Consider the following 22,944-nt stretch of genomic DNA (forward strand, 5'->3'; position numbering starts at 1 on the left):
TTATAATAATTTTTATATATTATTTTTTTATTATAAATTTATATATAAAATAATATATATTATTTAGTTATTTTTAATTATTTTTTCATAACATTATATATATTAATTAATAATTATTAAATATATATTTTAAAAAATTATATAAATGGCAAGCTCGTTTAGGCTTGCGAGCCGGCTCGAGCTCGATAAGTGAAGCTCAGGCTCGGGCTCGTTTATTAAACGAGCTTACTTTTAGGCTTGAGCTCGGGCTCGGGCTCGATTAAGCTCGGCTCCATCGAGCTTTTTAACGAGCCGGTCTCGAATAGCTCGCGAGCAGCTCGGCTCGTTTGCACCTCTAGTTAAGGCTTAGCCGTCTTCCATGTTTTTAGCCACCTTGGCGTATGCAGCGAATCTTGATTGGCCAATTTGAATGTCTATTGGGGTTGAGAGCTAAATTTTAGTGTCTATTTTTGAAAATAATTAGTCAAACATGATTATTTTTGTAACGCTCCCTTAAATAAAACTTTCAACTTAGCTTCGAGCTTGTTTAAACTCTACTTAATTTAATATTTAAACAAGCTATTTTGAGTAACTTATGAGCGTCTTTATTTGTTTATACCCCAACTTTTAACAATTAATTTTTATATGAACTCATATGTTCCCTTTAAATAAAATTAATAAAAGAAAAAAAAATAATCAAACCTAATCTAACTAGAAATTTCCTCTATTCATGACTCATAAAAAATAGCTTTTTAAATAACTTGCCAAGTTTACTCTTTTATAAAACATTCTCCAATACCGAGTGAGTCTTCTTAAAACGAGATGTAAATCATTCATACTATTCTTGACGCTCCTGATCTAATTCACCCAGAAACACTATAAATGAGTAAATCCACCACGGTAGGAAAACCTCCTTTTAAGTCATATAATCAGAAAGCTAATTTGTACCTAAAATGTAATTTAAATGAGTTATGGGCAAATTATCTTATATAGTAATTAGATAATATTAACAAATAAAGATTAAATATAAAAATATAAATAAAGGATAGGTTATCAATAAAGAATCCGCATTTTGTCCAAATAGCACAATATAATGGAATATTCCAAGTTGACGGTGTGGAGTTGTTCATAGCCTCATATACCTTTTTTTCATGTCCTTTCTTTATGCCGTGATTCCATTAATAAATATCTTGCAAGATCATGACTTTATAAAGTTTATATTTGCAATTTATGGAAGAAGGAATACTTATTTCATTTATATATTTATAAACACACACACATATAATTTATTTAACGTAATTATTTACCTAAACATCATTCCCCACTTGTGGCCTAGTGGTAGGAAAATTTGGGTTCTCTGGTAAAGACCCTAATTCGATTCCCACTTATGTCACTTTGGGTGAATATTGACAACGAAAGGTTTGAGCTAGGCCTTGTACAAAGTTGTCAGTTCAATTCCGAGCGTACCCGGGTTTTCGTTCCACCGTGTGTTACACCAGATAGTTTTGCTCTTGTGACGGCACAATGACTATCGAGTGGCAACCGACGGTATGGTTTCCCTGGGAACGTCAAAGCCAAACTCTGAAGCCAGCGTGAGCCTGGTTAAGACAACATAGTCTGGCCAAAGCGGGACATCGAGATCTCCAAATTTAAAGAGTGCGGTAACCTAAATACAAGAAATTTATCGTTCTAAAAAAACATACGACTAAGCGATTATGTATTCAAGTTAATAATAAAATGAAATTACACCTTTGACGCATTACTTCTCATATCAATCAATATTGTTAAATATAAACATGAGAACCTTACAGTTTTGTTTCCATTTTTTTCATCAGAGTGAAAACTTTACACGAGTTCACCATAATGAAGTGCCACTAGTTCAAGCTTGCTTACGAGTAAAGTTCTCACATCATTCGTAACCAATAAGCGTTAAAACAATATGATATTATGGTCGGATCTTGTCATGTATTACGATATCTTTCCTGTTCATGACTCATGTAAAACTCTCCTACCAGAAAAATATTAAAACATATTTAGATTTGAAAAATGATTCGGAAGAAATTACTTGAACATCACAATGACATTTGTAGTATCGTATTTATAGTGATATCTACTAGTTTTGATAATTAAGGCTTTCATACTGAACGAGTTATAACTTAATTATAATAATATTTGTCATATATGAATTAGGGTTATCTTGTATGACGGAACATGTGTTATATCATGTCAAGATTATTCACAAGTAATCAACTTTAAATAAACGTTTCTGATTATACAAAAAAATATAAAGGCTTGAAAAAAAAAAATTCTAAAAACAACGAAAGATAAGTTAAAATGCAACTATGCAAGGACATTTGACAAAGTGTTATGAAGGAGGTAGGAGCGCTACCGCTGGCACCTCAACACACTTCAACCCAATTCACCATAGCAACCCCACGGCGCCAGTGTACTCCACCCTTCTCTCGCCAACAGTCTAACGCCCAAGAGGGCTTTTTTTGGGTCTACCTCATTTCAACAAATCAATTTTTTTTGTTTTAAATCTTGGTTAACTAACCTCCTCTATTACAATTACTTTTTGAGTTGGTTAGTTAAAACTTATTGCCTACACGACAACAACGTGGTGCCTATGTGCTTGTGGGGTACTCGAGATTAGTTCGTGAAAAAGCTTGAACAAGCACAACTTAAACGAGCCCGAGCCCGAGCTTTATTTATCGAGCTCGAGCCGACTTGTAAGCCTAAATAAACCTGCCGTTAAATATAAAATTTTAATATATAGTTATATATCTTTAATGTATATTAATTAATCTACATAATGCCATGAGAAAAATAACTAAATAATATATATTATGCTACATATAAAATTATATATATTGAAAGAAGCTTTATAAAAATAATTATAAATATATGAAAGTTAATTAAGAAGTAGTAAACGAGTCGAACTCGAGCTTGAAAAACTACTCATGAACTAAGTTTGAGCTTTAGAAATAGAGCTCGAAACGAGCTCGACTCATACAACCCCCTTCACATACGACGCTTTAACTAACCAAATCACAAACCATAATTTTATAAGAAGTGGAAAACACAAAGATGAGAAAAGGTAGACCATTTGTAAGGTCCTGATTAGCCTAGCCCATAGGGTTAGTACTTAGTACATGTTTTTTTAAATAGTGTTTAGATCTACTCCAGATACCAGAGTGAACATTCTTAAGACGAGATGTTAACCATTCATACTGATTTTGACGTTTCAGGCCTGATTCGTTCAACAACACCATTAATGAAGAAACCCACTATTATGAAAAACCCCTTGAGTCATGTTTCAAACATCAAACCTAAGGAATCCCAAGTCTTAACCTTCACCCATGTCATTGAGCTAAAAGACTAATTACAATACTTAGGTGATATTTGTTTTTTTAGAGGTAAAAATATCTGCAGTATGCGGACCACATCTGCAGTCATCTGTAGCAGAAGAGAAACCTCTGCAATCTGCAAGAAGAAGACTGTTTGTTTTTTAACGTCTGCAGACTGCTAAGATAAAACAGAAGACTTGAAAAGAGGAAGATCCATGTCTTCTAGGATAAAAGGGCGCGAAGACGTTTTTTAATGAAATGTCTTCAGAAAAACAAACAGTCTGCAAGCCTAAAGGTCTGCACGTGGTTTGCGCGACACAGACATAAGAGGCCAGGAAGATCTTCAGACAAAAAACAAACACCACCTTAGTACATGTAAACCAATGTTGTTGAGACCGGATTGAACCGGGATTCGGTCTACCGACCGGTCCGGTTCCATGTAAATCGTTCGGCTTCGATAAAATTAGCCGGTTCGAACTGGTTCATCGATCCGACCGGGAAACAGACCGGCTAAATCGGTTTATTTTGAAAAAAAAAACAATTTGTTTTTGAAAATTCTATTTTTCAGCCTTAATTTTCGTTTTTAAAAGAAAAGTTGTTTAACCGGTCTAACCGGTGAATTGATTATCCATTTGGTTCGCTGTTCGACCTGATTATCAAAACATTGGTGTAAACCACTGGTCCTGCGTAACATCTAAGCAAAACCCTCAAAACTACCTCATGGTCTAATTACACACCACCACTTGTCACACATAACCTAATAATAATAATAATAATAATATATCCTCACCATATTTAACACCAACTCCCCTATCAAATCCACATTTCCTTCCATCGACTTATTATTATTATTATTATTATTATTATTATTATTATTATTATTATTATTATTATTCACTCTCTCTCTCTAAAACACTAGAGAGAAAAACAAACAATAACAATAAGCATGTCAACCGTACATTCAAATGCATCTGATGCTACTTCCGGTAACGGCATCATGTTATTCGGAGTCCGGTTGAAGGAAACCGTTACCGGAGGATTCAGGAAGAGTGTGAGTATGAATAACTTAACGCAGTTTGACGAACGGAGTCAGGAATCTAACGCCGATGCTGCCGGATATGCTTCCGATGACGTCGTGCATGCGTCAACTCGTACTCGAGAACGGAAGAGAGGTAGTTATTATTATTATTAATTTCGTTTAGTTATTGTTCGATTAATCAATTCGCTAATGAATCGTGTAATCGTTAGCGTCAATTTTTGTTCTGTGAGTTCGATTCAGTGATTTGGATGACGTCATTCATACGTCAGCTTGTGATTCGTCTGATTGATAGAATTTGCTCGTCAATTTTGTTCTGTGAGTTCAATTAGCTTTGTGACGTCATTCATACGTCAGCTTGTGATTTAGTTTGCTAGTGAATCGTTCTGTGAGTTCGATCTAGTGATATTGATATATGTTTTAGATGACGTCATTCATACATCAGCTTGAATTATTGTCTGATTGATAGAATTTGCTCGTCAATTTTGTTCTGTGAGTTCGATTTGTGATATGTTTTGGATAACGTCAATCGTACGTCAGCTTGTGATTTAGTTATTGTCCAATTGGTGAATTTGCTAGTGAATCGTGTAATCGTTAGCGTTGATTTTGTTCTCTGAGTTGAATGCTTGATTAATCAATTTGCTAGTGAATTGTGTAATCGTTAGCGTCAATTTTTGTTCTGTGTTTGATTAGGTTTTTGTGATTCAGTAATTTAGTGATATGCATTTGATGATTGTCCGATCGATGAATTGCTAGTGAATCGTGTAATCGTTTAATGTCAATTTCGTTTGATGAATTCAATTAGCCTTTTGTGATTCAGTGATTTAGCGATTTGCTTGCAGTTTATGACGTGTACATTTTAACACGGCATGAAACGACCTATTTAAAAATTGTTTAACAGGTTTCGTGTCTTAGTTAGGTCGACACGTTTAAGACCTGTTTAAATTTGTGTATAGACATTTTTATATTTTTTTTAAATAAAATAAAATAACACAAAATATACGCACTGCTTAATTTTACCAGCCCTTCAACTTCAGTTGATACTCGATAAATGATATCTAAATTCTAGTCAATAAACACACCGCCAATCTTCAACTTTATCATGTTTCTAAATAAGTTTCGTTCGTGTTTGGAAAAAAAATGACACTATTAATTATTTTATATTGCTTGTGTCACCGCATATAATCATGTCTTATCATGTAATGTAGGAGTGCCGTGGACGGAGGAGGAACACCGTCTATTTTTAGTCGGATTACAGAAGGTAGGAAAAGGCGATTGGAGAGGAATATCTAGAAACTTTGTGAAAACACGAACGCCGACTCAGGTGGCCAGTCATGCTCAGAAATACTTTCTCCGCCGAACAAATCACAACAGGCGACGCCGGCGATCTAGCCTCTTCGACATTACTACTGATACGGTACCGTTTTGCACATTATATTCCATTTTTTTTAAACATAATATTATTACATATATTCCATTTTTCTATTACTTTATTTTCCAATTTATTGAATATATTATATGATCTAACCTATCAAATGATATAAAAGTTTTGTGGCGGATTTGATCTTACATTATGCTGTTTACTCTGTTTCTGTCTTTTTCGTAGTGTTTGTATAAATATATAAATTATAAATTATTTTAAAATATTTATGAGTTGACGTTTAAATCCAATAAATTTTTTATTTTATTTTTATAATAACTATATAATATAAGAACAAATTCTTATCAACTACAACTTGTAATCTATAAATGTAAACCATTAAAAAAAGTTAGTTAGATACCTATAAAAAGGTAGACGCATACAAAAACATTTATAGAAGAATAATGCTTTAAAAGAATTGAGACATGTTTGTACATTTTAGTATAATCTATATTTAAAGATACACGAATAAGAATATAAATTTGCTAGGATGTACAAATATAAAGAGGATACACGGATAATTTATATAATAATCAAATATGTAAAATCCAACTATATGAGTTAAATATTAATACACAGTTGTATCCTTAAACTGAACAAGTTTATCTTACCGCACCATCGTGTTTTCGGGTGAGCGTTCATGGGTGCTGGCCTTAGGTGTGGGTTTTCCCAGATCGAAAAGCGAGTACATCCTGATGCGATAAATTTAGTCAGTAACCCATTTAGATGATTCGTTAGTCGGTTAAAAAATGCGTAAAAAGTAATTATATTTGAGGTTTTTTGACTTTCAAATCTTTTTTTTCTATTTGAGGTGACCAACAATTAAGGGGGTGTTTGGGATTCCTTATTTTGCCTCCTGATGACTTATTTAAGTCATAAGCCACAAAGTTGTAACTTATGACTAATACACTCACAAAATCCGACTTTCTCAAACACCTTATAACTTACAACCTATAAGAGCAAGTGTAGTGGGCGACAAAGTGGGTGAATTTTGGCTTGAACACCCCTCCCCCCCAAAGCGATATTCGGGCGATTTGTGGGGGAGGGGAGGGGGTTGGTGACGACTGACGACATCTATTCGTCGCCTGGTTGGAAATAATATTTTTTATATGTTATGTGTGTAACACACACACACACTAGGCTACAACACTACTACACCCTTAAAATGAAAATCACACATTTGCTGACATGCGCGTCATGTGTCGAAAATCGCCTCATTTTATAAAACAAAGCTCTAATATTTATTTTCCTTCTTTTTATATTTTTAAAAAATGCATTACACCATTAGTAACAAGAGTCTCGTTCTTAAATTATATATACTTTTCTTTTTATTGGTTTTGTGGTTTTCAATTTTTCATTCATGTTATCATATCGATTCTCTTCTGATTTCATACTTTTTAAAAAAAGTATATATATATATGAAAATGATTGGCTAATATTATAGCATAATAAAAGTTGACATGGATGGATGGATGGATTCTTCCAGGCCACCAAGAGTCCAAGATTATCACATCCCCCAGCTACTTATGTGAATGAAACGGCTCCACATAAATCTTGAATCTTGTCGAAAAAACAATTTGACTTATTAAAAATAATAAATCCTTATGAAAAGCTTGTGCAATATTTAATTAATAATAAATATTTATTAGAACTAAGGTGCTAACCTTAACATGGGTCGATCCTTTGCTCCACCTGACTTGTTTGTGGGTTAACCTGTTTATTTTGTAAATTTTGTCGGGGTGTTATGTACTTATGCGTTAAAACTTAAACTTAGCTATTTTATTAAAAATTTTAGAAGAAAAACGAATTTCGTTTTTTTTTTCAAGTGCAATTGCTTTATGTAATTTGTCTACTTTTTAAAGTGTAATTTAAGTGCATCGCATATTCGCATGACATATATTATTAGAGTTTAAAACTTTAACCTAAGAGGCTAAGAATGTAAGATTAGGGGTGCTTAGAATTTGATTCGAATTTGAAACCTTCAAAATTTGATTCGTTTCGTATTCGATTTTAAAATAATCGAATTCGGTTCGTTCGTATTCGAAGATAATTATCGAGTACGAATTTATGATTTTTATTCGATTCGATTCGAAAATCGAAGTAAAATTATATATAATAATATATATCAATATATATATTTTTTAATTTAAGCCAAATCCATGAATAATAAATGTCCTTATTAAACCCAATAGGTTAATTTCTTATCTCTTACTATTATTTCTTAATTTTTCTTGTATTTCTCAAAAGCTCAAACCTGTTTTTTATAAAAAAATACGACATTTCATATTACTTAAAAGTCAAACCCTGATTCAGAATCTTTCTTAACCCATACCAATTTCTTAGTTTTGCCCATAATTCTCAAACAATTTTTTGTGTGTTTTACAATTATGATTATAGTTTTTGACATAGTTTTAGATTGACGGGTTATATTGTTAAACCGAAACCTAATTCAATTAATATTTTGTTCATGTTAAATCACCACACAATGATCCACATACTTAAAAATCATTGATTAATCAATTGGTTAAGTTATTGCATTCACTTTACTTATCATTAATCACCAAGTTAACTTCACCTAATTGATAGTACTCTTTACATCTCTCTCACACTTGCAGCACATGAATTCATCAATGGACAATGACCAAAAGCCACCAACAAATCTAAAACACGAGCCGGGAAAGCATCCCATGCCATCTTTCCCGACTAGACCACAACTCACCGGTTGTCACAACTCATTAGAAACCCTCACACTCGGATTTGCACCCACAAAAAAGATAACCAAACCCTCAGGAAACCTCATGCCACCAATTCCTATACCGCCATCTACCAAAATGGCCAAACTCAACTTAACCACCACCACTGAGGACCCCCTCGAGCCACCATTGCCCTTAACACTAAACCTCTCGACCACCACACCATCCACATCTTCCGACCAACAATCATCACCATCGTCAACCACAAGACACTCGGTTGCCACATTTCAAGAAATCTCGGGTAGCTTTAATAGTAGCAATGGAGATAGCATCATTAGTGTTGCATGATGGTATTGCTTGGAGTGTTGTGATTAATAACATGATGAGTGCTTGTATATATATATTTATATAAATTAAGTTTGGATTAGTTAGGTATGGGATGGTAGTAGCTGATTAGGAGATTATATTAGGGGATGTTTATTGAAAGATTTGTATGGTTTAATTATATCTTGTTTTGGCAAGGTTGAAAACATAAATTTATATAATGTGTAGGTGTTCATAAAGTTTCCAAGATTTGTCATAAATGAGCTACATTTTGTCTTACCTGCAAACTTGTACCATACAATTTAGCGGGACAACGTATATCAATTTGTTAAGAGCAGTGTTGTAGAAATCCTTACTCGCTAGTCAGACGATAGGGTGAGGATTAACGATTAATCGGGATTAATCAGAATTAATCAGATTGGGCTATAATGTATAATTTTCAGTTATATATATATACATGAACATTTTTATATGTAATTTTCAGTTTTATATATATACACATTAGGGTGTGTTTTTTAACCATACCTGAATAATGAACCCGATAAGAAGCGAACCGAGACCCGAATAACCTGACCCGAATTTACTGGCCCAAATAAACTCATAAACCGAACCGAGATCAAACAATTGGGTCAGTATTTGGGTTGAAATATCCTTATTCACGTAGACCCGAACAACCCTAATAACTCAAAGCTAATGCGAGTTTTAAACCCATGTATGTATTGTTTTGGTAGTCTAATTTATTAGATGTTAGATTAATATGGGAATAATTACGGCAGAATTTTTTTAATACAAACATGTGTGTGGGTGATATGCTTGTAAGGTTTATTATGTTAAAACGGAAAGTGAAAGATTGTATGGATGCTGGTATATGTTTCATTCCATATGGTGTATGGTTTAGATAGCGAAAACCAATTTTAGAATACACACAATTATTATGCTGAAATGTTTATCGGTTTGAATATTCGTCAAAACATACTTGCGAAAAATCCGAGTTAAGCATCTTCTTTTAACTCGCTTGAATTATGGTTTTATTTATTTATGATCTTGTTAAAGGTGAATAATTTTTTTAACTTTTAAAATCCGAAACCTGACCCGAATTTACCCGAGCTGTTTATCCGGAAACCGAACAACCCAACCTTATTTGGGTCGGTTTTTGGGTCAATTTGCTTTGAGCTCAAACCCAAACAACCCGAAACCCGAATAACACCCCTAATACACATATACATTTTGCCCGCAGCCTCGCCAGAAAACACCGACTAAGTCCAATTAATTGCAATTTCGGCCGGATTTGACCATTGACTGATTAATTAGCCGACTAGCCCAAAATTAATCAGTGGAGTGGGGATTGGCGATTAATCGGGGATTAATAGACGCCTAGTCGGGATTTTTGCAACATTGGTTAAAGATTACATGAGGTCGAGTATGACATACAAAAACATGATAAGATATCTTAACTCATTGATTCGTTAGTCCGAATATACTTAAGCATGTGGTTCATCCCCTCCTTAACACCGTATCAAGTTCATTTTCTTTAGTATACACCCTCTTCAGTATTAACTCTAATCTTCAATGCCTACTCGAGTTCTTCAGTGCTAACAAACCTAATCAATACCCAAGATCCTATCTTGTAGAAAAGGATTGAATTCAACAGGAATTGAGTTTTAAATAATTTGATAAGAGATTGTGAAAATTTTCAAGTCTTTTGCTCGTTGCTTAGTGTTAGCCCCTGCTGCCAACCTCGACAGCCGCATGACCCACTACCTTGTCGCGATTAGACATGCACAAACCGGTTATTCGAAAATCGGTTAATTTAAATACAGTTAGAGGTCAATGGTCAAGTAACCAGTTTGACCGGTTAATCGGGTCGGGTACTACCCGGTTTTCAAGCACAAAAACCCTAACCGACATAACCGGTTTCGGGTATAACCGAACCTGCAAATACCTGGGAAAAATCAATTTAAAAAAAATAATTAAAAATCCTAAACTGGTTTTGGTTAACCGGTTTTGTAAACGGTTATTAACCAGTTCTGGGGCCAAAATGAAAGACCAGTTATAAATCGATAGTTATTTTCGGATACTACCCGGTTATAGATTTACCGGTTAACCGGTTACAGTGTGCACCTTTAGTCATGAACTCGCGATTCCCTACGCCCCTACTCGGCTCTCTTGGGCTTAACAAGAGCACACACATGAACCTATCATGGGTGCTATATACATTCTCCCCTCTTTATAAATGTCTCATAAGAGAGAGCTTGACCCATGAAAATAAAAACCAAGGCCCATAAAACTTAAACGTCAGCCCAAGCGATGACTCTACCCACTATCTTGCATCCACACGGCCCAAAACAACAAAAAAAAGACTATTAAGGTCCGGTCAATTATGTTTTATTTTATTTATTTTTCTTGGTTTAGTTTGTCAATGTGACAACTCAATTTCATAGAATCATAGTCCATTTGAATACGGGCCTACACTTTTTTCCCCTCTATTTCTACATTTTTAACAAACTAAAAGATAGGTGTTAAGAGGAAAAAGGGCAGTTTGTTAGCCGTTTCTCTTCTATTTCGATGCAAATGATTGCCATCTTATGTGTTGTAAAAATCGCTAGTCGTTAGTCGGATGGTGGGGTGAGGACTAGCGATTAATCAGGATTAATCAAGATTAATGGGGATTAATCGGATCGGATTTTAATGTATAATTTTTAGTTTTATACATACACGCACACATTTTTATATGTAATTTTCAGTTTTATACATACAGAAACATATTTTGGCCGGAAATTGACTAGAATCTCGTTGGAAACCGTTGGTTCTTGTTGGAATCTCGCAGGAAACCGCTAATTTTGGTCGGAGTATCATCAGAAACTGCTGATTTTGGTCGGAATCTCGCCTAAAACTGCCGGTTTTGGCTGGATTTGACCGTTGACTGATTAATTAGCCGACTAGCTGGCCCAAAATTAATCAGTGAAGCGGGGGCTAGCGATTAATTGGGGATTAATCAGTGTCTAGTCGGGATTTTTGCAACTTAAGCATACTAAAGGATAAGGAAGAGAAGCCTTCTATAATTTCATACAATAGTTAAATGATAATAACATCATAAAACACGAACACACATTTCAAGAAAGCAAATTATAATCACTTGAATAGCAAACTATTTTGATGGATGTGTAGATGTGGCTGTAGCGACAGTGGTGGTGGTGGAGACATCATCAATTCAATGGCTACGCATGTTTCTCTCATGAAACCTTTTAATATAATCCGAAACCATAAGATTTGTGACTGAATCTACTAGCCCACTCGTTTGCATGCCATGTGCTCTCCCCATGTCTTGCTGGTCGGTCCCCTGGATCGTTATGAAAGACGAGGTTCCTTTTCCATGTGAACCACCCACGTGCATGTCGTTTCCTCCTTTCGGTGTCTGTTTTTTTGGCTGTTTCACCACAAGGTGATGCCTGTGTGGCATAGATGGAGAACTACTTGATCCACCATTAGTTTCTGACAAGGGAAATGATGAGACCTTTAAGATGTTTCTCACCATTTGCATTAACTTCTCACATGAAGATCTTTTCTTTTGGCTACCATCACTTGCCATATTTGGAGTGAGTTTGGTTGATATAATCAACTCATAAGTCATAAGGGCCTTTATATACTTTGTTTTGGGAGATATAGTATTTGAAAAGAAACCCAAAAGTGTGAACTTGAGTGAGACACAAATTGATAGTTTGATACCCACATGGTTATTAACTTATAAAATTTGTGTTTGGGAAACTTTGTACATGAAAAGAAACCATAAAAAGTGGAATTATTCCCATTTGTTTGAAAATGATGCTATTGAAGATTAAATGATTGGAGAATGGAAAGGTAGAATCCTTTACTTAATTGGTTCTTTCTTAATGTTAAGAAATGCATGTGAATGCGAATGGGAAAGGAACACAATTCTTAACTAATCCTTAATGGATAGGATGTTGCCATATCATATTGAATTATAAAGTTATGTTTGATGCCCATGTGTTACATTACCTATGGGGTTCACTAGTATACGTATAACGCGTCTACGGTTTATATGTTTTAAAGTCACTAATGTTGAGACAACTATTGTTAGTATTTTAGTTTAATTGGATTAACTGGTTGATCAGCTTAATCATAATAAACATTAAGCAAGTTCGGGGATGTGTGGAGTGCACACTTGCTTTAGTTTACTGTGATGTTGGGGGCGAAGCCCCTAACGAACGGGGGTCCGGGGGTAGCGCCCCGGTTGCGGGGTTCTAGGGCGGCAGTCCCTAGCAGGGTCCAAGGGGCAGCGCCTCTAGCTGGGGTTAAGCTGCCAGGTCAGCTTGGAAATTTTTTTTTCGTTAATAACGCTTCATTAAAAATTCATTAGAAAAATGAATTTTATGATTACGTTACACATAATCATAAGTATTATTTGAAGTTATTTATTAATGATTTTAAATTTTGAATAGATAACTGCTTGAAGCAGTTATCTTGAATACAACTGCCTTGGAGATATATACGTTATTGGATTGATCGACAGACGCTCTGGTTCATCTTCCTCACAAAAATTCCATACGAAATTCTTGTCTCAATTTAGAGTTTTATCCGATTAAAGTGTTTTAGAGAACCACCAAAATAACTTTTTATCTGAAAGTTATCACACGACTCTCTAAATAATCCAGGTTGGTATATTGAAATCCCCAACAACTATTACTCGAAATTCAATTGTAAACTTACATAAAAAGCGATTTCAAATATAAAACATTCAACTCATCTAATAGTAAATACTTCAAAATTTTAAAAATCTCAACTTACTACATATTATATATCTTTTAATAATTTAAAATGCATTAGTAAGTATAATTAGTTTTGATGTGATAAACAAGTTCGAATAATCAAATGGGCATCTGAAATTCATAAATTTTCTTAAAAGTAATTAATTGCATACTCGATCTCAAACCGAATACATGCTCTTACTCACCCTAGATGTTTTGGTTTTGGTTTTCACATTTGGTTTCAATTTTTTTTCCATTGCCCTTTTAGGTCAAATAAAAAGGGGAGGTAATTCATTAATTTGCAAAATTTTATTAATCAAATGTTACAAATAATGTGACTTATGAAGAAACACTAGGTGACCCCGGGCAGATTATGGATAATCTGGGGGCTAGATAATGTTTCCCACGAAGGTTAGGTCCAGCAGAGTAAGTTGTACTTCAGGGAACCTGCAAAACAGACACCGTAAGCTCGTCACTGAGAAGGGGGGGGTTCCTCCTTGTGACCACCCTCCGGCGTGAGAATCAGTCTATATTGCTCTTTGAATATAAAAGTATATGAATACTATAAGAGCAGTTATCAAGTAAGTTATACGAGATTGTAGATGATCTTACCATTCCAAGATATTGGAGTATTTATAGCCGAAGGTAGGTTTTCTAGAAGGTACAGCCGGCTGAATAGTATTCCTGTTCAACCAACAGTGGATTACACACAGGCCATACTGGTTGGTGGGTAGGTTACAGCCAACAGTAATAAAGTCGGCTGCACTATTCCACCAACTGTAGACCATGCACGTCCTACTGACTGTGGATTGTACGCAGGCCATGCTGGTTGGTGAATAGGTTACGGCCAACAGTAATACTATTCCACCAACTGTAGGCTGCGCCTGCTCCACAGTGAGAGTTGGTGAGTAGGCAGCGGCTAATAGTGACAAACAGTACTAGAGGGTGCTCCTCCTCGCACTGTTGTCGGTGAGCTGTCACCCTGTGATTGGCTCATGGGCTGTTCTGGTCAGATCGTCTGTCCTATCCATACCTTGGTAGGTATGGTACAAAAGATCTTTCAGAATCAGACTGGCTCATTTGGGCGGGATTGTTCCCGCCTTGCTCATGCCTTCACGTGACTGCTGAAGTAGCTAATCTTGTACGTGTAGCCTTGCTGTCTGCGGGTAGCCTTCCCTGATGGCTTGTATCCGCAACTGCGGGAACAGGCGGGGTACTTCACCATTGAGAGGCTTTCCCTGCGTGTACAGCTTGCGTACTGCGCGTAAGATTCTATGAGCATGGTGGGTCCTGCGGGAGCAGATGGCCTTTGCGCAGACAACCCTGTTCAAGGTGAGTCTTGCGGGACCAACTGGTCTCTGCTGGGACCTACCTCTTCAAGTCCCCCCAGTCCGATGTTCTTCTCATGCGTGTTTAATAAAGTGAGGTGAACTTTTGGACTTAAGCAAAGGGTTTTGAAAAGGGTTTTGTAAGGTTTTCCATGGGAAGTCCTTGTCACTTGCAGAAATGCCCGAGTTTCCTGCTTGGTCTCTGGGTATGATGCGGGTAGGTCTGTAACCTCCTCGCAAGTCAGGAGCGTTGAGTCCCAGTTGTATGTATTTTCCATGAGGTTTTGGTAGTTTTGAACATAGTGATCAATTATGTTAAGACCACCAATTCCATCTTAGAGCTTCAAACAACGTAGTTCTCGACGTTCCCGCTATGCGGGGATGTTACTTCCGTTTCCGCAAGCATTGCCCAGAAGATCCTTCTTGGTTTCAATTCCCAGCGGAGCGCTAGGTATGTGAAGGGTTTTGCCTTAACACTGTACCTGCGCTCGTCTTACGGTTACTTTACTTCCAAGGTATTCCTGGCGTCAATTCCCTGCGGGTGCTAGGTATGTGAAGGGTTTTGCCTTTACACTGTACCCGCACCCGTCTTATAGTTACTTGGTTGCCGGGGTACTTGGCTTCAATTCCCTGCGGGTGCTAGGTATGTGAAGGGTTCTGCCTTAACACTGTACCCGCAGCCGTCTTACGGTTACTTGTTTACCAAGGTTTTCTTGGCTTCAATTCCCTGCGGGTGCTAGGTATGTGAAGGGTTTTGCCTTAACACTGTACCTGCAGCCGTCTTACGGTTACTTGTTTGCCAAGGGGTAAGGGATATTTTCCCGCTTACTTTTTAATATTTTCGAATTTTGAATTTTGAAATTCGAAGAGTTGGTGAAAAGATAAGAACAGTCCAAACCTCTGAAACGTCGTGCGACAGTTTCTTCTGTGTCAGGACGTGCAGGAAGTTATGGTGACGTGACAGAACATGGTCATTCCAGTCGTTTTTTCAGGCGCGTGGGCGTGATTTTTCAGGCGCGTGGCCGCGAAATTACTGGCACACGTCCTTTCAACAGCTGTTGCCAGCCTGCTTTTTGCCACGTGTCATAGTTTCATTGCACCTTTGATTTCTCTCTCCTCCGCATTAAATTCACCGCATTAATTGCGATTACTATATAAAGGGGGAGAGAGTTATCTGTAATTCACACTTTCACCTTTCTTCTTCTTCTTAGTGATTTCCGGCAAATACTCCCCTTTTCAGGCAAGCATTTTCCCGAAATCACTTTCTTCTTTCCACCATGTCTTCTCATGATACTGATGATCAGAAGACTGCTGGCGAGTGCCAGTGTTCTCTTCCTGTCGATCTGTACCAGTATATCGTCAGGAAGTTCATGCTCGAGTCTCTCGAGCCTGAGTTTCCTGAACCCCACCATACTGTGTACGATGCCCCTAGTGGCAAGATCGGGGTTTATGCTGCATTCTTTGTCTACGGAAACCTTAGGTTTCCGTTGACAAAGTTTGTGTACCGTGTCCTGGAGAGGCACGGTGTGCACCTGACAGAGGTGCACCCCATGGCCATTGCCAAGGTCCGGCACTTTGAGTGGGTGTGCCGGATACTGGGCCTTGAGCCCTTTGTTGACCGTCTGATGACCTTCTACACTTGGAGGTGCATCCAGGGGTGGTACACTCTTACAACCCGTATAAAGGGTTTAAAGATTTGTACCACCGAGCGGAGTCTTCGCTCATGGAGAAGAGAGTTCTTCTTCATATCCGCTCGCGCCGTCCCCATCGCCATGAAGTTTAAGAATGGCCAGGCGCTTCCGAACCTTCCCGCCCTTAACTACGAGGAGGCGGAATGGTTTTCGAAGATATCCCGGGTCCAGTCCCCGGTTTTCCGTTTTCCGGAGTCGGCGATGGTGATGCTGGGGATGAGCCGGGTGTGGAAGGCGGCGAATGCGGATAAGGTTCCGATCGTCCTTGAATATGGTTCGAACTCTACCCCTTATGGTATGTCTTGTTTCTTTTTTGCTGACTACGATTTTTTCTAACTTTCTTGTTGATTTCAGAGGGTAACGATCTTCAGTCGCTCCTGAATCCGCGGGAGGAAGATGGTCCTGCGCGGATGGGTACTCGTGCTCTGGACGAGAACGAGTTGCCCATCCTCGAGCAGACTGCGGGTCGGTTCGTGGAGGTTTACCCGCCAGGCCAAGAGATCCTGAGCCACCGACGGCCAGGTAAGCCTATCTTCTACCCTGAACCTCTCAAAGCTGTGCCTGCTGCTGGAGTTCATGACATTTCTTCTTCTGAGGAATCCGCAGAAGGTCCTCCACTGGTGCGGAAGAGAAAGGCTGCCATCGCGAAGGGCAAGGAGAAGGTGGCCTCTACGGCCGACCCGGTAGTCCTATCTGACTCGGAGTCAGATAATGCAGAGGTGGCGGGGAAGCCCGGTGGTGAAGAGACCACGGCTCCGGAGGCTGCAGGTGTCACCTCCGAGGAGGCAGCGGCAACGACGGTTACCGGTGTCAAGAGGCCGGCTCCATCGGGTTCGCCCCCGCTCGTCCGTGCGTTCAAGCTCAAGAAACCCCGTAAGTGCCCCCATAATTCTTGTCTAGATTTGTTGTTTAAAATAAATTTTTCTAACACTTTTGCTTGTGTAGGTGTGGATGTTGACGCATTCCAGGGTGGAGTTGGAGCAAGTATTCCCCCGCCAATGACGGTAGGCTCGGTCAGCCTTCCCGAGGCATCGACCCAGGCGTCTACGCCTGCTTCCGCTGGTTCCAGCCTTCCTGAGGCTGTTCCAGCTGAGAAGGTGTCTCCGCCGGCCGTGAGTGCAATTTTTACAGCATCTTTCACGGAGCCGGCGGTTACTGTTGCTGAGGAGGTGGCGCCAACCATGGCTACCACAGCGGCTGCCACTATACCTGCGCCACCGGCACCGACGGCCGGACCTTCAGGTATGCGCCAGGCTTCCCGCCGATCTATGCCACCTTCCCGTCTGCCTGACCTGTTGGATGGATTTCCTTTAGGTTCAGGTGATGGGTTTGGCGGCTATCGGCCTGTTATTGACCCTACAGGTACGTAGGGTTCTTTTTCCTTTACATATTTTTATCATCTTTTCCTAACTGCCTTTGTTTCTTTTGCAGTGTCGGATTCCAATGAAGTGTATGTTCCAAGATGGAACATACGCCGAGGAACAACCCTTCGCACCCCTGTGGAGTGCGTGGACTGGGCTCGCCACGCTGCTCCTCATGGTGCGTTGGGGGAAGCCATGGCTAGCTACCAAGAGGGTAGGCTAACCAATGAGCTTCGGGTTCTCCAGGCCCGAACGCAGCCCCGCGTCGAGCTGCTTTGTCGTGAAAACGACAAGTTAAAAGCAGCTCGCGCCAAAGATATATCTGAAGCGCGGGCTCTTCGGGAGGAGAACCGGCAGTTGGCCGCTGCCGCAGCCGAGAAGGAGAAGGCATTCAAGGCCCTTGAGGTTGAAGTCCAGGCGCGACTCGAGGCCCGCTCCAAGGCTGCCCAAGCTGTGAATGAACAGCTTCGGCTGGCCAAGGAGACTGCGCGAAACTCAACTGAGAGGGCTGCCAAGGCTGAAGCTGTTGCTGAGCCACTTCGCGAAGAGAATGAGCAGCTTAAATGCAAATTAAAGGCTCTTCAGCATGCTCATGACGCCTTGGCAATGGAAGATGCCAAGAAGCTGCAGGAGATCCTTGACCAGAGGGGGGTGCTTGACCGTACTGAAAGGAAACTCAAAAGCGTCGAAGAAGCTGCCGCCAAGGAAGTTCAACTTGCCAACCTTGATAAAAGCGGAGCCGAACGTGCTTGTAAAGAAAGTCAAGCTACCCTCCAATGGTTGCTTCGAGAAGCGTTGCCTCAGGTATCCTCTTTTTCTTTACGCTTTCTGCTCGTAATTAGAAAATGTTCTAACTTTATTCTTTTGTAGGTTGTGCGTCAGGTCCTTTCAGAGACCTCTTATGACGATGCGATGAGCGCAGCCCTCAACGCTTCTCATGAGGATGGGCAGAAGACTGGCTTCCTGCTTGGTCTAGGGTTTGCTGAGAGAGGCTTTCCGCCCTCCAACTTCCCTTTATTCAATGTTAACACTGAAGCTGCTTATGACCAAGCTGTGAACCAGTACGCTGCCTTCCCGCATCCAGTGGTGGAGAAGGTGAATGAAGCTGCTGCTGCTGATGATGGGCTAAACATCCTTAAGGCTTTCCTTGGGCAGCCGCGCTCTGATGGTGCTGGCCCAAGCGGAGGTGGCCCTGAAGCCTGATCCTGAAGATCCCTTCCCGCTGGTAGGATAGACTTAGCTTTGTATAGATTTCTTTTAGGCGGGTAGTTACCCAGCCATTCTTGTAAATGATTGTGAAATATTAATCTCTTTGCGTATAAGATTGTTATTTCCTTCCTTGGGTTCTTTGCTTTATAAACTTATGACTTGCATACTTAGTTTAAATTAGCAATTTCCCAAGTGTTTAGAATAAGAACCTTTGAACGTGGTTGATGATGGGCTAAAGTTTCGCCTCCTCCTTCGTGATTGTGCGGGTAAAACCGTCACTTGCACTTGGTAGGATGGCTAACCTTTACCCTCTATCTGACCTGCGTGTAGGTTTTTCAAAATTTCTAAGGCATTAAGTTAAACCTTTGAACGTGGTTGATAATGGACTAAAGTTTTTGCTCCCTCTTTCGTGATTGTGCGGGTGTAACCGTCACTTGCACTTAGAAGGATGGCTTTAACTTTAGACCTATATCTGACCTGCGTGTAGGTTTTTCTTATCCTTTTTTAAGTGTTCATAAGTTAACCTTTTAACGTGGTAGATGGTAAGTTAAGTTTGGCTTCCTTGAATGTGATTGTGCGGGTAAGACCGTCACTTGCACTTACAAGGATGGCTAAACTTTACCTACATCTGACCTGCGTGTAGGTTTTCCTTAGAACTTTTTTAACATTTTGGCGTTGTGTTTATGCGGGTATTGCCGCCTTCCACACGCAACTACTTCTTCCTGTAAGGGAAGTTCATAGGTTACAAGCTATTAATACATCATGAAAGGAGAATCATTTCCATTAGAAGTGGCTCTAGGCCTTTTCTTTACAAGTTGGAATTGATCTACATATAACATTTGCGTAATTGAGCTCCATTCCATGTTCTATGGATGGGAGTGCCATCGAGCCTTTCGAGCCGGTACGCGCCCTTTCCCAGAACCTCTTTGATAATGTATGGCCCCTCCCAAATCGGGGCCAACTTTCCTGGGCGTTGTTGGTTCGAAGCCTCGTTGTTACGCAGTATGTAGTCTCCTTCCTTGAAGTTGCAGAGTTTTACCCGCGTGTTGTAGTATTTTTGCATTTGTCGTTTGTAGTTTTCTTCACGCACGGCGGCTAAGTCTCTGCGCTCTTCGGCTAGCATAAGGTCTAACCGTCTTTCCGCATCATTGTCTTCTGGTTGGATTAAGACCCTTGGTGAGGGTAAACCGATTTCGACTGGGATCATGGCTTCAGTGCCATAAGTGAGACTGAACGGGGTTTCTCCCGTACTGGTCTTCTTCAGCGTTCTGTTTGCCCAAAGGACGTGCGGAAGCTCGTCCACCCAGCCGGATCTGTGTTCCAAGAGTCTTTTCTTGATGCCTTCGACGATGCTCTTGTTTGCTCTTTCCACCTCACCGTTACCTTGCGGGTGTGCCACTGAGGTAAAGGTGTGGGTGATTTGAAGTTCTTTCAGCCACTGCTGTAGCTTTGAAAAACTGGAGAAAGATGTAGTTCTAGCTTTATGCACGGATGGCGCCAATGAAGAAACACTAGGTGACCCCGGGCAGATTATGGATAATCTGGGGGCTAGATAATGTTTCCCACGAAGGTTAGGTCCAGCAGAGTAAGTTGTACTTCAGGGAACCTGCAAAACAGACACCGTAAGCTCGTCACTGAGAAGGGGGGGGTTCCTCCTTGTGACCACCCTCCGGCGTGAGAATCAGTCTATATTGCTCTTTGAATATAAAAGTATATGAATACTATAAGAGCAGTTATCAAGTAAGTTATACGAGATTGTAGATGATCTTACCATTCCAAGATATTGGAGTATTTATAGCCGAAGGTAGGTTTTCTAGAAGGTACAGCCGGCTGAATAGTATTCCTGTTCAACCAACAGTGGATTACACACAGGCCATACTGGTTGGTGGGTAGGTTACAGCCAACAGTAATAAAGTCGGCTGCACTATTCCACCAACTGTAGACCATGCACGTCCTACTGACTGTGGATTGTACGCAGGCCATGCTGGTTGGTGAATAGGTTACGGCCAACAGTAATACTATTCCACCAACTGTAGGCTGCGCCTGCTCCACAGTGAGAGTTGGTGAGTAGGCAGCGGCTAATAGTGACAAACAGTACTAGAGGGTGCTCCTCCTCGCACTGTTGTCGGTGAGCTGTCACCCTGTGATTGGCTCATGGGCTGTTCTGGTCAGATCGTCTGTCCTATCCATACCTTGGTAGGTATGGTACAAAAGATCTTTCAGAATCAGACTGGCTCATTTGGGCGGGATTGTTCCCGCCTTGCTCATGCCTTCACGTGACTGCTGAAGTAGCTAATCTTGTACGTGTAGCCTTGCTGTCTGCGGGTAGCCTTCCCTGATGGCTTGTATCCGCAACTGCGGGAACAGGCGGGGTACTTCACCATTGAGAGGCTTTCCCTGCGTGTACAGCTTGCGTACTGCGCGTAAGATTCTATGAGCATGGTGGGTCCTGCGGGAGCAGATGGCCTTTGCGCAGACAACCCTGTTCAAGGTGAGTCTTGCGGGACCAACTGGTCTCTGCTGGGACCTACCTCTTCAACTTATATTTTTATTTGGTTTTGGTTATTATGGTTTTATTAGTCACTAAAAGATGTTCTTACAAAATGATGAGGGAAAGATGGTTTAAATTGATGCCATGATATTAAGACTATATGTAGTAGTTTAACTAAAAAGTAAATTAAATGACACGTTACCGTCATGTAGACAAACGGGCTTTCACTAACTTTCCACTCAGAAAGATGCAATTATTAATTACAACAAATTAAATAAGAAGAAAAAGGATGGGTGACGTGGATATTTTCTGGTGGGTCAAAATTAAATATCAATGCAAAGGAGGGGCTCACCACTCTCATGTACGCCATCAGCATAGCGTATGAGCCCCTTGATGCCTCATCTTCACCAAAGTGTAATGGTCCCGCCAGGTGATGTGGCAAGGAGCACCGTTCCATTACAACCAGTCTATATGTTAATTTGTTTCATTACATTGTATGTTCAAGTTCTTTTTTATTAACTAATTTTTTATCAGCCCTGTCCTTTATGGCGTGGTGGTAAATGTGTTTGTGCCAAAAAAATAAAAGCTCAATTTTGGTATGTGATGTCATTTTTAAAGTCATTAAATTTATTTTATCAAGTAACCAGTTGTAATAAGTTCGGGTATTGTATATAAACTAACCATATTTGCTATTTGTATTAACACGTTTCTTATTTTGTAATTATATATCTCCTAATTATTTCATTGTTTTAAAAAAAATGTAGGAATATAATATGACACAGGCAAAAGTATAGTACCTGATTCCAATAATGGACTATAGTGACATTGAGTTGTCACATTGACAAACTAGACTAAGAAAAGTGAAAAAAAAACAAACAAACTTTGCTTCCATTTAAACATATGTGCAAGTTCATAATTAGGGGAGCTTAAGGACAAGATTCTTCTTTCTATAATTAAAAACAATAATGTTTCCTTAAAGCAATGTATTCTATATTTAAACACTCGAAATTCTCTCATTTAGGTTATTATATTCGAGTTCAACAATTCCCACTAATTAGCTATAGTATTAGAGTAAAGTGCCAAAATCGTCCTTAAGGTTTAATCAATAATGCGACTTTTGTTCAAATTTTTTTTTTCTTTGCAAGTGGACCATTGAGGTTTAACGTTTCTTGTCGGTTACGTCCAAACCATTAACTCCATCAAATTTTATCGTTTAACTCAGGGTTAGATCCGTCTTTTTGTTTTATTTAATATTTGTAACATATTTTTTAAATTTTCTCTTATTACCTTCTTTTACAA

The 22,944-nt window shown here is 39.3% G+C and overlaps 1 protein-coding gene across 1 annotated transcript; it reads left to right on the top strand.

Annotated features, from left to right (window-relative positions):
- The first annotated feature begins 4,272 nt into the window (after positions 1-4,272).
- Positions 4,273-9,012, top strand: LOC143619158 (transcription factor MYBS3-like). The gene is made up of 3 exons (XM_077091161.1): positions 4,273-4,498; positions 5,571-5,779; positions 8,398-9,012. Exons 1-3 carry the CDS (start codon positions 4,273-4,275, stop codon positions 8,821-8,823), a joined length of 861 nt encoding a protein of 286 aa, XP_076947276.1. The 3' UTR covers positions 8,824-9,012.
- The last annotated feature ends 13,932 nt before the right edge of the window (positions 9,013-22,944 follow it).

This window comes from Bidens hawaiensis, unplaced genomic scaffold (genome assembly GCF_021521415.1).
Source record: "Bidens hawaiensis isolate Kalapana, Puna unplaced genomic scaffold, B.hawaiensis_p1.1 tig00002414_1, whole genome shotgun sequence".
Taxonomy (NCBI): Eukaryota; Viridiplantae; Streptophyta; class Magnoliopsida; order Asterales; family Asteraceae; genus Bidens; species Bidens hawaiensis.